This window comes from Pseudophryne corroboree, chromosome 2 (genome assembly GCF_028390025.1).
Source record: "Pseudophryne corroboree isolate aPseCor3 chromosome 2, aPseCor3.hap2, whole genome shotgun sequence".
Lineage (NCBI taxonomy): Eukaryota > Metazoa > Chordata > Amphibia > Anura > Myobatrachidae > Pseudophryne > Pseudophryne corroboree.
The window spans coordinates 452,371,674-452,387,374 of NC_086445.1; the positions used below are offsets into that span (position 1 = coordinate 452,371,674).

At 43.6% G+C, this 15,701-nt stretch overlaps 1 protein-coding gene across 3 annotated transcripts in view; it reads left to right on the top strand.

Annotated features, from left to right (window-relative positions):
- The window catches only part of GTF2I (general transcription factor IIi), a 282,609-nt gene that overhangs the window by 200,720 nt on the left and 66,188 nt on the right, over positions 1-15,701 (top strand). For all 3 annotated transcript variants that reach the window (XM_063953729.1, XM_063953728.1, XM_063953727.1), the window contains 4 exons: positions 1,561-1,619; positions 1,752-1,823; positions 10,683-10,866; positions 11,765-11,823. In XM_063953729.1, coding sequence (XP_063809799.1) covers positions 1,561-1,619; positions 1,752-1,823; positions 10,683-10,866; positions 11,765-11,823 — 374 coding nt within the window. The remainder of the gene's footprint in view (positions 1-1,560; positions 1,620-1,751; positions 1,824-10,682; positions 10,867-11,764; positions 11,824-15,701) is intronic.

The window sequence follows — 15,701 nt, forward strand, 5'->3', positions numbered from 1 at the left end:
AAACACCTGGCAACGAGCATGACACCCAGTGCATGAAACCCCTGGCAACGAGCATGACACCCTGAGCATGAAAACCCCTGGCACCGTGCATGGAACCAAGAGCATGAAACCCCTGGCAACGAGCATGACACCCAGTGCATGAAACCCCTGACAATGAGCAGGTAATTGAAAAGTAATTAGAAGCCTTACTGTAGGACTTAATGTGTAATGGGCATTACGGTGTGTGGCATAATGTATCACGGACATTGCGGTGTGTGTCATAATGTGTCACAGGCATTACGGTGTATGGTATACTATATCGCGGGCATTGTGATATGTGGTATAATGTCTCAGGGTCATTGCAGTGTGTGGCATAATGTATCACGGACATTGCGGTGTGTGTCATAATGTGTCAGGCATTACGGTGTGTGGTATACTATATCACGGGCATTGTGGTATGTGGTATAATGTCTCAGGGTCATTGCAGTGTGGCATAATTCATAACTGGCATTGCGATGTGTGGCATAGGGTATAATGGGCAGGGCATTGCGGTATGTGTCACAGGCATTACGGTGTATGGTATACTATATCACGGGCATTGTGGTATAATGTCTCAAGGTCATTGCAGTGTGTGGCATAATGTGTCACAGGCATTGTATGTGCTATAATGTATCGGGCATTGCAGTGTGTGGCATAATGTATCACGGACATTGCGGTGTGTGTCATAATGTGTCACAGACATTGTATGTGCTATAATGTATCAGGGGCATTGCAGTGTGTAGCATAATGTATAACGGGCATTGCGATTCCTGTCATAATGTGTCACAGGCATTACGGTGTGTGGCATAATGTGTCACAGACATTACGGTGTGTGGCATAATGTGTCGGGGGCATTACAGTGTGTGTATATTGTGTCGTGCATTATTGTGTGCGGCATAATGTCTAAGGGCCATTGCAGTATGTGGCATAATGTATACTGGGCATTACTATAAGGAGGAAAAATGACAAATAATGTAAGGGGCATGAATCAGGATTATTTTTCTTTCCTGTGGTGGCCAACGTATGGGCGTGCAGGTTGCAAAACTGGGGTATAAGGTAGTCTTTTCCTGCAATGCCACGCCCCTTTATGCGAAACCACGCCTACTCCAACAAAACCACGCCCCTTTTTTGGCGCGCGCGCCTTTGGCACGCGCATATTTATCCCTCTCTTGCTCCCAATTATGGAGCATGAAGGGGGGGGGGGGGGGCGCCAAAGAATTTTTTGGCTTGGGGGAGAAAAATTTCTAGTTACGCCACTGCCTGCAGTGCAGCATGGTTTTGCCCATTAGCGAACAAATTTGCTGTTGCGATCAGATCTGAATTATCCCCAAGGTCTGAGATAAAAGTGGTGGAAGTGTCCTATTCCAGAATCTTTGTCTGTTAGAACAGAGTGAAAGGTTCATTTAGTGTTTAACTTTATATTTTTCTCCTGTTGTTTTTACTCATCTACATGGATATTCTGCTAGTAACATTCGATTTTGGATTTGGACATTTTAATTGGTGTTGCTATTTCCACATCCATTTAGCTGTTCTCTTTTACAGACCAGAGCTGCTCACACAGACAAATTCAGAAGCTGTTCAGAACAGAACAAACGCTGGAGGTACATATGACAAGACATAGCATCTTGTATCTCACCTTTCTCTTTACGGTCTCCTGTACTCTGTGTTAGTTCATTGCAATATGTTATGAAATAACAACCGGCTACATTCTCTGTTGTGTCTTTGTTATCTAGCGAAAGAAGACTGGAATGTCAGGATTACTAAATTAAGAAAACAAGTTGAGGAAATCTTTAACACAAAATTTGGTAAATTGTGCTTTTATTATTATTAATAATTATACTTGTATTAGTAAACAGTGACAGTTTTCCTGTATTGCTCTTCCAAGCAGTTTCTGCAAAAGTAAAATCTAATCATTCTACCATTTGCAGCATCTACCAATTTTATTGTTTGTGCAAGCTGTGTGTCCCAAATCTGTTTTTGTACAGTGAGTCCCTGATTATCAGATGTGCAATACATTTTATTTGGAACAGCCTAAATGCATAACTCCCAACATCTGGACTCTGAAAAGAGGAACTAGTCTTGCGCGGCGAAGCTGCGGCTGCCCGAAAAGAGTGTGTGGCTTACAGAAAGAGAGTTTGGCTTTGCGGGCATGTCGCGATCGTGAGCCAGTCCCTCTGTCTCCATTGAATAGACGCTGTGCACATGCGCAAAGCAGGGCAGCGAGTGCAGGAGCCTTCCAACTGCCTTTCCACCGAGGGACACTGCTGTCCGCGGATGGAACAGCGGGACAGTCCCAAAAATATAGAACTGTCCTGCGAAAATTGGGACAGTTGGGAGGTATGTAAATGTGTCTCTCAGAACAATGGCACATTTACACTTGGAGACCAGGAGTAATGGCACACTGACCAGGGGATAAATGTAATAGCCTGCGCTACCACGGATACATACAATGTATTCCCTTAGGAATAATGGAACACTTCCCTTTGAAGCCAAGAATAATATCACATTTTCACTTGGAGTCTGATAATAATGTCACATTCACACCTGTAGGCCAACAAAAATATACGTTATGGTAAGAACTTACCGTTGATAATGGTATTTCTCCTAAGTCCACAGGATCCACAGGATAACAATGTGATATGATGAAGCAACAGTGGATTTGCACCAATCGGTCAAAGCTTTTCCGGCCTCCCAGCATGCAACGGGCCCGTCCATATATCCCTGCCTCCTTGCTCAGGAAAATCGGTTGTATTCCAAAGCTCAAGGCAGGAGCATCATAGATAGCCCTAATCAGGCGATAAGAACACACATGCACACCCTTCCGTACAAGAAGGAAGAGGTTAGTGAGTAAAAAGATCCTCAAATCAGGTGCGTTAGGGTGGGATCTCTGTGGATCCTGTGGAGAAATACCGTTATCAACGATAAGTTCTTACCATAAAGTATATTTCTCCGGCAGGGTCCACAGGTTATCCACAGGATAACAATGGGATTTCCCAAAGCAATTTAGTGGTGGGGACGCTCCTGATTGGACAGGAGAATCCTTCGCCCGAATTCAGCTTCATGAGAGGCAAAGGTATCCAAGGCATAATGTCTAATGAATGTGTTAATGGAAGACCATGTGGCTGCCCTATATATCTGTTCTGCTGTAGCACCATGTTGTGTTGCCCAAGATGGACCTACCTTACGAGTAGAGTGAACAGAGACATTAGCCGAAACCGGGAGATAAGCCTGAGAATATGCTTCTGAAATCATCATCCGAAGCTATTTTGCCAGTGTCTGCTTATCAGCAGGCCATCCTCTCTTGTGAAATCCGTAGAGAATGAAGAGAGAATCTGTTTTTCGGATGGCGCTGGTACGATCCACGTAGATCCTTAATGCACGGACCACGTCCAGCGATGCATCTCCCGCAGAAAGGCCCGCTATCTGAAAAGCCGGGACTACAATCTCTTCATTAAGGTGGAATTTAGACACCACCTTCGGAAGATACCCAGATCTAGTTCTGAGAACTGCTTTATCTGGATAAAAAAAATCAGAAATAGGGAATGACATGATAATGCCCCTAAATCTGATACTCTTCTAGCTGACACCATAGCCAGTAGAAAGAGCACTTTAGCTGTCAACCATATAAGATCCACTTTATTAAGTGGTTCAAACGGGGCAACTTGAAGGGCTTTCAGGACTATTCTTAAGTCCCAAGGCACTGTAGGAGGAACAAAAGGAGGTTGAATGCGCAGCATTCCCTGGAAAAAAAGTATGCACATCCTGTAAGTTGGCAATTTTCTTTTGGAACCATACAGTCAATGCTGATACTTGCACTCTTAAGGAAGCCACCTTCAAACCTTTATCCATTCCTGCCTGAAAGATTTAGGGTTCATTTTCCATTCACTGCACCAATGAATATAGGTTTGCCATATTCGGTGATAAATGCGAGCTGAGGAAGGTTTCCTTTCTCTGAGCATAGTTTGAATTACCTGTTGTGAGAATCCTCTTGACTTTAGGATAGAGGTTTCAAGAGCCACGCCGTCAAAGACAGTCGATCCAGATGTCTGTGATAACCAGGACCCTGCATCAGTAGATCTGGACGTTGAGGGAGCAGAAGTGGAACATCCAACGACATCCTCTGCAGATCTGTGTACCAATGTCTTCTGGGCCAAGCCGGAGCTATTAGTATCACGGCACCTTTATCTTTCTCACCACCCAGGGTAATAGGGTAATAGGTTGATTGGAAGAAACACATAAGCCAGATGAAAATCCCATCTCACCGACAGGGCATCCACAAAGATCGCTCTGGGATTCTTTGTTCTTGACCCGTATGTGAGTATTGTGTTGTTCAGATGGGACGCCATGAGATCTATCTCTGGCAACCCCAACTTGTCTACTAGAGTCTGGAAGACCCCCGGGTGTAGAGTTCATTCGCTTGCCTGAATGGTTTGTCAACTAAGAAAGTCCGCTTCCCAGGTTAGGACTCCTGGAATGAACACTGCGGACAAGGCTGGATGATGAAGTTCTGCCCACTTTAGTTTGTGACTTACCTCCATCATTTTTGGCTGCCAGTTCCTCCTTGATGGTTGAGGTACGCTACTGCCGTCGCATTGTCCGAGCGGATCTTGACTGGTTTTCCCTGAAGAATGTCCTTTGCCTGAATAAGTGCCATGTATATGGCCCAAAGTTCCAATATATTTATTGGCAGGCATCTCTGGTAGCCCAATGCTTTTTAGTATTACCAGACTTCTTGTATTGAGACCGAAAGGACCGGAAAGCCGGAACTTTAGGTTTGAAATTGTTATGTGGAAGGAAACGACCTTCTTGGAGTCTGCTTCTGACTCCAGAATATCTGTCAATTCTTTACCAAAAAGAATATCTCCAGAAAAGGGCAAAGATTCCAAAACCTTCTTAGATTTTTAATCGGCTTTCCACGTACGTAGCCAAACTGCTCTGTGGGCAGCGATTGTTGAAGCTGATGCCCTGGAGGCAATAGTACCCATATCCAATTCTGCTTCTTCCAGGAACATTGCAGCCTATTTTATATGAGCTGAAGCCATGGCTGGCCTTATGACTGCCCCAGACAGGGAAAAAATGGGTTTTAAAAAACCATCCATTCTCCTATTCGTGACATCATTTAATGATGTTGAAACAAAAGTAATGTAGGTTTTCGCACTAATCGAATTACGGGGGTAATTCTGAGTTGATCGCAGCAGAAACTTTGTTAGCAATTGGGCAATACCATGTGCACTGCAGGGGGGGGGCAGATATAACATTTGCAGAGAGAGTTAGATTTGGGTGGGTTATTTTGTTTCTGTGCAGGGTAAATACTGGCTGCTTTATTTTTGCACTGCAATTTAGATTTCAGTTTGAATACACCCCACCCAAATCTAACTCTCTCTGCACATGTTATATCTGCCCCTCCTGCAGTGCACATGGTTTTGGCCAACTGCTAACAAAATTGGTGCTGCGATCAATTTGGAATTACCCCCTACATGCGTATCTACTTTAGGAGCCACCTTCCTTTTTAAACAATCCCCAGCTGGAAGAGGATAATTGGAATTCCATTTCCTAGGAATTCCAACTTCTTATTTGGTGTAGCCCAAGCCTCTTCCATAATTTCCGTCAGCTGATCTGACCCTGGAAACTCAGTCTTAACTGTTTTGGGACGTTTAAACACAGTTGCCTCGGTTTTTAACACAGGCTCAGCTGAGTCCTCTAAGGATAGAATGGCTTCCATTGCTTTAATTAACTCAGCTATATCCACTGAGCTGAGACCTTCCTCCTCATCTTCGTATGCCGAAGTAGAATTAATTGAGCTTTCATCTTCCGATGAATCCTCATCTGCATCATGTGTAGCCTGTGAGGGTGAAGATTTACTTACCATCGGCTTATCAGCTTGTTTCTATTGAGAAGCTGCTGCTGGAAGTGATACACCATAGGTAGGGAGCTGCATATAAGGGTTAATAGTGTAACCTATCCCAGGTACAGGAGTTGGAGGAATTATCCATTCAGCTATACTGGATAAAGTCTGTGCAAATATAGCCCAAGGTGGATCCATCTGCACCTGAATCTGCCTTGTATTTTCCATTAACCCCTGGTGAAAGCTAAAACATTTTGCACACAAACTATCCTGAACCAGATCCTGAGAGGATAACACAGCTTTGCAAGACAAACATTATATGAGTGTTGGTGTTGCTGTGAGTGTACCTTCCTCACCTTTGCCGCTCTTAGACATGATAAATAATCAGCACTCCCACAGTGTACTACACATTTTGTGACTGTAATCACTTTAAATTTCTTAAAGTGATATACAATCCGACCCTACCCATGCACTAACAAAGAGCATCGGCATAAACAAACTGACAGAAATATAGTAAAGTCAGCAATCACACTAGCAGTCCGTCACATGTTATACATTAGTATAATAAGCAATATGAGCACATCATCACCTACAACTACATTTTAAGCATGTAGGAGAACATATTACTGCATCAGGTTTAAATAGATCTAATGTATTCAGACGCAATGCGAAAGAAACCACAGTAAATGTATACAGACTCATATGCAATAGGCACTTATCTAACTATTCATACTCAAAGGGTAGATAGATACTTAGTGATGTATAACCAGTACTCAGTAGAGTGGGATACAGGGAGACTCACCTCACTTACTGGATCGATCAATACTTTAGCGAACGCTGAGTGGATCCAGGCGCTACTAGTGTACACTGCCGCTTTATGAACCTACAGTTGAGTGAACACAGACGCTCAGTGAACACGGATGCACCAGTCATACAGCAGCCTATGCTGCGACTGGGTCCCCTTCGTGTACAGCATCTGAGCTGGAAGCGGGAAACAGTTCATGGCGGGATACTCGGAGGAAACTGGTCATGAACCGGTGGAAGGGGAGACCAGGAGAGCGTCTGACTTCCCACTGCTGACATCAACCCTAGGGATCGCGGCTCCATACTAATTATGGAGCCTCTGATCCCTAAGGCCTAGCGCTGGTGCACCCAAGGTGGCAGCCGCGTCAGCGACTGTTTGGTGGTCTCCCAAAACAGTGCGGCTGTGTCCGTATTCCCCTTCTAAGCAGAACCAATGCCTTACCTTCTCCCCGTGCTCCGGCCACAGCCTGGTAACGTCTGCTGGACCTGCTAGTATATCCGATACAGACGCCCACCGAAACAGCACTGTACTTGTGGGTAAGCGTTGTCGCGACCCGGCGGAGAGTTGTTGGAGTGACTCTTTCTAAGGTACATATAAGACGCTGTTTAGAAAGATCACTCAGAAAAACAGTAAGACTATAAAAATAAAATAAGAAAGCTTAGGGCTGCTAAAAACCAGCAGCCCTCTGACCATGGTCCGGCTTTTGCCGCACCAAACAAAAAGCTGATTTGCCTGAGCAAGGATACGGGGATATATGGACGGGCCCTTTGCATGCTGGGAGGCTGGAAAAGCTTTGACCGATTGGTGCAAATCTGCTGTCGCTTCATCATATCCTATTGTTATCCTGTGGACCCTGCCAGAGAAATGTGACATTCACACTTGGAGGCCAGGAAAAAATGGTACGCTGACACTTGGAGACTAGGAGGCCTATGTACTAAACCTTGGGGAGAGATAAAGTGGGTCATTCCGAGTTGTTCGCTCGCAACCTGCTTTTCGCAGCTTTGCACACGCTAAGCCGCCGCCTACTGGGAGTGAATCTTAGCTTATCAAAATTGCGAACGAAAGATTAGCAGAATTGCGAATAGACACTTCTTAGCAGTGTCTGAGTAGCTCCACACTTACTCGGCATCTGCGATCAGTTCAGTCAGTTTCGTTCCTGGTTTGACGTCACAAACACACCCAGCGTTCGCCCAGACACTCCTCCGTTTCTCCAGCCACTCCCGCGTTTTTCCCAGAAACTGTAGCGTTTTTTCTCACACACCCATAAAACGGCCAGTTTCCGCCCAGAAACACCCACTTCTTGTCAATCACATTACGATCACCAGAACGAAGAAAAAACTTCGTAATGCTGTGAGTAAAATACCTAACTGCATAGCAAATTTACTTGGCGCAGTCGCACTGCGGACATTGCGCATTAGCGACTAATCGCTCTGTTGCGAGAAAAAAATACCGAGCGAACAACTCTGAATGACCCCCAAAGTACCAACCAACCAGTTCCTGTCATTTTCCAAATACAGCCTGTAACATGGACAGTTAAGAGCTGATTGGCCGGTACTTCATCTCTCTCTACTTTATCTTCTCCAAGGCTTACTAGAACAATGTGTACCCGGATGATATGCCAACCAACAGGTTGACATATTGTATGTATCCGTGGTACACATCAGATGATGTAGTGAAGGACAGAACAATCCCTTGTTTTGTCCTTCATTACACTGCACTGCACCACATGCGATATCATCCGGTTGGCCGTGGGAGCGTGTAGATTGGCCACACACTGAACGATCTAGCCAGTATGTCATTCCGATTCAGACGGAAACTACATATTGGGCCGAGATTGTTCTAGAGTGTACCCGGCCGTAATAAACAGACCTCTAAGAATAATGGAGGCCAGGAATAACAGCACAATCACACATGTCTCAAGGAACTTTGTAGGCCAAGAATAATGGCCCATTCACAGTTGAAGGCAAGGAGTAATGGTACTTAGACACTTGGGGATAGATTTAATACAGCTTCTAAAAATTAAAAGTTGTGGTGTTGCCCATAGCAACCAATCAGATATAAGCTATCATTCTCTGTTGCATCCTACAAAATGATAAACAGAATCGGATTGATTACTATAGGCAACACTACCACTGCATTGTTTTAGAAGCTTTAGTAAATCTACCCCTTGGAGTCAAGTAAGAATTACACACTAACACTTGTGGTCCATCTTAAAAAAAAAACCTCAATGCACTGAACAGAATTGGTACTTTGACCAGTTTTGTTATGGCAGATTATGTTTAAATCCTAGGAATATTAGGGATGCAGTTAAAATACAAGCTGTTGGGATCAGGGCGTTCATGAGACCGATGCCGGTATCCCAAATGCCAGTGAAATACCTCCAGACAGAATCCCGATCTCCGCAGGGTATTCCTTCTTGGTTGGTGGGTCCGCGCCACCAACCGAGTGGGAATATAACCTGTGGCGAGTGAATCGAGTCGCAAGGCCTGAAGCGCGGTGAGCGAAGGGACTCTCTGCCGGGATTCTGACAAACGGGATGCCGCTGTCGATATACTGACAGCCGTCATCCCGCCTTCCGGTGTAAAACATACCAATTCCATATATTACTATATTCATACACAACATGAATACATGATAGAAGTTGTCTTATTAATGACATAGAGTAAATGCGATAACAAATTTTGGGGGTGATTCAGACCTGATCGCACGCAGACGTTTTTTTGCAGTGCTGTGATCAGGTAGTTGCCGCCTACAAGGGGAGGGGGTAGTTTATGTGCAGGGGTGCGAACGCTTGTGCAGAGAGCTGCACAAACAAAAGTTTGTGCAGTCTCTGCACAGCTCAAGACTTACTCAGCCACTGTGATGATCCGGCCAGGAGCTGACGTCAGGAATCCTCCCTCCAAACGGCTGGACATGCCTGCGTTTTTCTGGACACTCCCTAGAAATGGTCAGTTGCCACCCACAAATTGCCTCTTCCTGTCAATCTTCTTGCGATCACTGCTGCAATCGCTTTCTTCGTAAAATCCGTTGCTGTCTGGCGATGCCCGTCGCCGGTGGCCGACGCGCCTGCGCATTGCGGTGCATGCGCAGTTCAGACCCGATCGCACCGCTGCAAAAAAAGCTAGCTTGCGATCGTGTCTGAAATGACCCCCTTTGTTCTGTATGATCTCTCACATGCTGTGGCAAGCGTACACATATTACAGAAATAATGAGTCGTTATGTGAATAACCTGTTCACATATTTCAAAGATAAGCATAAAACACCTTGCTAGAAGAAATACACTCTGGGGGCTATTCAATTATTGCCGGATCTTTCTACTAGTCGAAAAATCGTCAATTATCTGAGGTTTTTTTAAATTTGCACTATTCAATGCCCATGCCGATTTTTCGGCTGGTTGAAAAATCCGGCACTGGCGAAAACCACGTAGATCGGCGAATTCACCGCCGATCCACATGTTCTGTCAAATTTGCGGGCGTTTTCGTCCGTTTTTGGGTCAGTTTTCGCCCATGTCAATTCAACAACAAAAAAAGTGAAAAGGCGTGGGCGAAAAAAGGTTCAAAAATGGGCGAAAAACGATTGAAAAAATAATTGAGTACCCCCGTATGCTACAAATGTCTCCTATAATGATTGTCTTGTAATTTAAGTAAGTCAGCCTTTTATGTACACAACTCTTAATAAGTATGGTACTGAAAATATATTCTAAAAGAAAGCATTCAAAGTGAACAAAACATATCAAAGGTTTAATTGGGAGACATACAGTGCATTAGCAATAATGAAAAATAGTTCTTCCAATTCCATGTGAAGTCTATACTGTATGAATCACAAATATCTTTGAAAGTAATTCTATAGTAATGGAATAGTTTCTGTAGTAGTAAACTTCTTTTTGCACCTTAACTAGCAAAACGGTACATCTAGTAATGATAGGAACAATTCAGTGAATAGATAGTGAAGGCTATTTACCAGGCTACAGCTGACAATGTTTTCTATTTTTTAAGTTGCTTTCTTGTATTTTAGCACAAGCCCTAGGCCTCTCAGAAGCACTAAAAGTTCCTTACCCAGTGTTTGAGTCTAATCCAGAATACCTGTACGTGGAAGGATTACCAGAAGGAATTCCATTCCGTAGCCCCACATGGTTTGGGATTCCTCGGCTAGAAAGGATAGTAAGATTAAGTTCCAAAATCAAGTTTGTTGTTAAGAAGTAAGTGCAACATTTATTATACCAAATTGTGACGTGTTTAATTTGTTGAATCAGTACTGGTAGGATTTCCGGATGAGATTTACAAATGCTTGATTTCAAAGTAAAGTAAAAAAAAAAAAAAAGGCATATAAAAGAATTAGAAAAGTACAATATATATAACTTTAATAACATATGATAACTAGAAAAGGCATAAAATTAATTGTGCAATAATATAAAATCACATGTATAGTAGCCTCCTTCACATACATTCAACTTTATAATTCTCATGAGAGCACCCCAGGAAAATATAAATGTGTTTATCTCTCTGTACTCATGTGATTTAACTGTAGATAATGTATAATAGCATTTTATTTATATTTTTTTATGTCATCTTTTAATGTTATTTATATACTGTACATGCCGACAATTTTTTTGCATGTAAATAAATACTAATGCTGGGTACACATTTATAGATATATCTGCAGATCAGTTGATCTGCAGGAATATCTACAGTCCAGTTGCGCTGTCAATCACTGCTGGCTTGTGCAGGGCAATCGGCTGACTGCCCGTATACACAGCACGATGTGCCCATATATCTGTATATCTTTGGGCCATAGGCTGTGCTACAGGGCTGATGCGATATGTCTGTGAACAATGTTGTTCACAGACATATTGGTGGTACACACTGGCCGAGGGATCATCAATATATCAGTTGTTCAATTGACGGCCGATATATATTGGCCAGTATGTACTCACCTTAAGAGAAGGCACAAATCACATAATGTTTTTAAAATTCTACTGTATAAGATGAGAAATAGTGATAGCTGCCATATCATGCTTAAACTCCAGTTTTCCATAGTCCTAAGATGAGAAGTGGCAATTTGTTACTTACATTTAATAGCAAATTCTTTCCCAATAGGCCTCAGCTTGTGGCACCTCATCTGCCTCCCGAGCTTATTGATAAAATAAATACTGAAGGTAAGAAATTGCATTAATGACTTATTATGTAACCCACCTCTACCTTTCTTCACTAGGTAGGACACGTAAATAGACTGTGCCTCCACCCAAGCTATGTCCTAATAGTATGTAATTTAGGGGGTCATTCCGAGTTGATCGAGAGCTGAAAATTTTCGCTGCGCAGCGTGATGCAAAAAAAGGCACTTCTGCGCATGCATATGCGGCGCAGTGCGCATGCATATGCGGCGCAGTGCGCACGCGCGACGTACTTTCACAACGGCAGATGTGTTTCCACACAAGGTCTAGCAAAGCTTTTCAGTCACAGTGGCCACCGCAGAGTGATTGACATGAAGTGGGCGTTTTTGGGTGTCAACTGACCGTTTTCAGGGAGTGTTCGGAAAAACGCAGGCGGGCCAGGAAAAACGTAGGCGTGGCTGAGCGAACGCCGGGCATGTTCGTGACGTCAAAACAGGAACTGAACAGTCTGAAGTGATCGCAAGCGCTGAGTAGGTCTGAAGCTACTCTGAAACTGCACAAAATTATTTTGTAGCCGCTGTGCGATCCTTTCGTTTGCACTTCTGCTAAGCTAAAATACACTCCCAGTGGGAGGCGGCATAGCGTTTGCACGGCTGCTAAAAACAGCTGGTGAGCGATCAACTCGGAATGACCCCCTTAGTTCCCAGGCCTACCTGGGTAAGCCCTAGTGAGAATTTAGGTTCTCTTCACCCCCTTTTTTCGTAATACTTTTAACCCACCTAGTACATGTAACCTTTTTACTTACAATATTACACAAGAATATTCCTCACTTTATATATGTTATATGATTGTGCGCGCGTGTATGACTTGTCCCTTAATATTCTATTTTAGTTATCTACTAATGTTACTCTATGAACAACCAGTGTGTTTTTTAAAATGCCCACAAATATATTCTTCACTAAGCATTACATATACCTCAAACCTTCTATTAAGTGTTCACTATATGGCTTTCTAAGTGTTTATATTGTAGTATAACATCTTAGAAACTGTGTTTGTGATGTGTATAGTGCTGTGGTTCTCAGACTGTGTGCCTTAGCACCCTGAGGTGCCTCTGGGTACTTGCAGGGGTGCCCTGGATTGGTGGTTCAGGACCAATTCAAATTACTTACAGTTAATGTAATAGACATAACCAGTGCTTGTGGCTTCCAATCATAAAATATGAGGACAAACATAAGTGAATCCTAACCTGCACCACATAACTGACAGGTTTCTTAATTTAATATTATTTTCAGAATTTCTCAATAAGACACTTTTGGCCTAGGTGGTGCTGATACTTTGGGTGACTCAAGAAAATTTGGGAACCACTGATCTAGTGAGCTGCAGCTTAGTTGGTGCACATTAAAACTTCCACTGCATCAAATCATTTGTATGGTCACTAATTATCTCTTCCTGATGCAATTAGGGAAGCCTAGATGATTTACAGGTGAAACTCAGAAAATTAGAATTTCTCCTGCAGGGTCCACAGTTTATCCATGAGGTAGCGACAGCGGCTTGGCACCAAACCATCAAAGCTTTCGGCCTCCCAGAATGCAAAGGGCCCGTCCCTATATTCCCGCCTCCTGGCTCAGTTTTTTGTTTGATGTGGCAGGAGCCGGACCATGGTCAATGGGCTGCTGGTTTTTAGCAGCCATAAGCTTTTTTATTTTATTTTTATAGTCTTACTATATTTTTTGAGCGATCTTTCTAAAAATCACCTTGTACATACCTTAGAAAGAGTCGACCCAACAACTCCCCGCTGGGTCGCGACAACGCTTACACACGTGTACAGTGCTGTTTCGGCGGGCGACTGTGTAGGATGTACTAGCAAGTCCAGCAGACGTTACCAGGCTGTGGCCAGCGCACGGGGAGAAGGTAAGGCATTGGTTCCGCTTAGTAGGGAACCGCGAGACACAGCCGCACTGTTTCGGGATAGAGACTACAAAACAGTCGCTGATGCAGCTGCTACCTTGGATGCACCAGCGCTAGGCCTCATGGATCATAGGCTCCAGGGGTAGTATGAGGCCGCGATACCTAGGGTTGATGTCAGCAGTGGGGAGTAATACACTCCCTTGGTCGCCCCTCCCCGCGGTTCATGACCAGTTTCCTCCGAGTTTCCCGCCATGAACTGATTTCCTGCTTCCGTCTTAGATGCTGTGTATCTAAAAGGACCCAGTCGCAGCATAGGCAGCTGTATGACTGGTGTGTAGGTGTTCACTTGGGTGTCTGTGTTCACTGTAAGTTCACGGGGCGATTGTGTACACTAACAGCGTCTGGATCCACTCAGCGTTCACTAACGTATTGATCGATCCTGGAAGCATGGTGAAGGCTCCCTGTATCCCACTCTCTTGAGCCGGGTGATAAAGCACTAAGGGGGTAATTCCAAGTTGATCGCAGCAGGAATTTTGTTAGCAGTTGGGCAAAACCATGTGCACTGCAGGGGAGGCAGATATAACATGTGCAGAAAGAGTTAGATTTGGGTGGGTTATTTTATTTCTATGCAGGGTAACTACTGGCTGCTTTATTTTTACATTGCAAATTAGATTGCAGATTGAACACACCACACCCGAATCTAACTCTCTCTGCACATGTTAAATCTGCCTCCCCTGCAGTGCACATGGTTTTGCCCAACTGCTAACAAAATTCCTGCTGCGATCAACTTGGAATTACCCCCTAAGTCTCTATCTACCTTTGGTACTAATAGTTGCATAAGTGCCTGATGCATATGCGTCTGTAAACTATTGCTGCTGTTTTCTTTCGCTGTGCGACTGAATACGTTTAAACTCCTATATAAGGTAATGCAGTAATATGTTTCTCCTACATACTTGAAATGTATCTGTAGTTGATTATGTTCTCATATTGCTTATTATACTAATGTATAACCTGTGACTGATTGCTAGTGTGATTGCTGACTTTACTATTTTCTGTCAGTTTTCTGTGTATTCCGATCCTCAATGCTTGTGCAAAGCAGGGAGCAATAGGATTGTATGTCACTTTAACAAATTTTAAAGTGACTGCAGTCACAATTTGTGTAGTTAACACTATAAAGGTGTGTGATTTATTTATAATGTCTAAGAGAGGTAAGAGTGAGAAGGATACACTCTGCACAGCAGCGCCAACAATCATGTCATGTTTGTCTTGCAAAGCTGGGTTAAACCTCTCAGGATCTGGTTCAAAATGGATTATGTGCAAATTGTTTTAGCTTTCACCAAAGCCTCTTCAATAATCCGAGGCAGGCACAGGTTCAAGTTGAACCCCCATGTGCTACTTTTGCAGGGATAGGTTACCATATTAACCCTTACATGCAACATTCCACATGGATGTTATCACATCCAGTACAGGAATCATCAGCCTCTCAACAGAAACAGGCTGAAAGGCCGATGGTAAGTAAATCACATAGACATGAAACAACATCTTCACAGTCAACAAATGTTTCAGATCAGAACTCGTTGGAGGATGGGGACTCATCGCAAACTGGGTCTGCATACAGAGACGAGGAGGTAGGCCTCAGCTCAGTGGACATTCCTGAGCTAATTAGTGCTATGAAAGCCATTCTATCCTTAGAGGAGGCAGCAGAACCTTTGTTAAAATCTAAGGCACCTGTGTTTAAACGTCCCAAAATAGTTAGGACTGAGTTTCCTGGGTCAGAACAGCTGACAGAAATTATGCAAGAGGCTTGGGTTACACCCAGTAAGAAGTTTAGAATTCCAAGGAAATGGAATTCCCATTATCCTTTATCGGCTGGGGACTGTTTAAAAAGGGAGGTGGCTCCCAAAGTAAAGTAGATACGCATGTCATTCGATTGGTGCGAAAATCTACATTGCCTTCAACATCATTAAATGATATCACAGATAGGAAAATAGATGGTTTTCTTAAAACCATTTTCT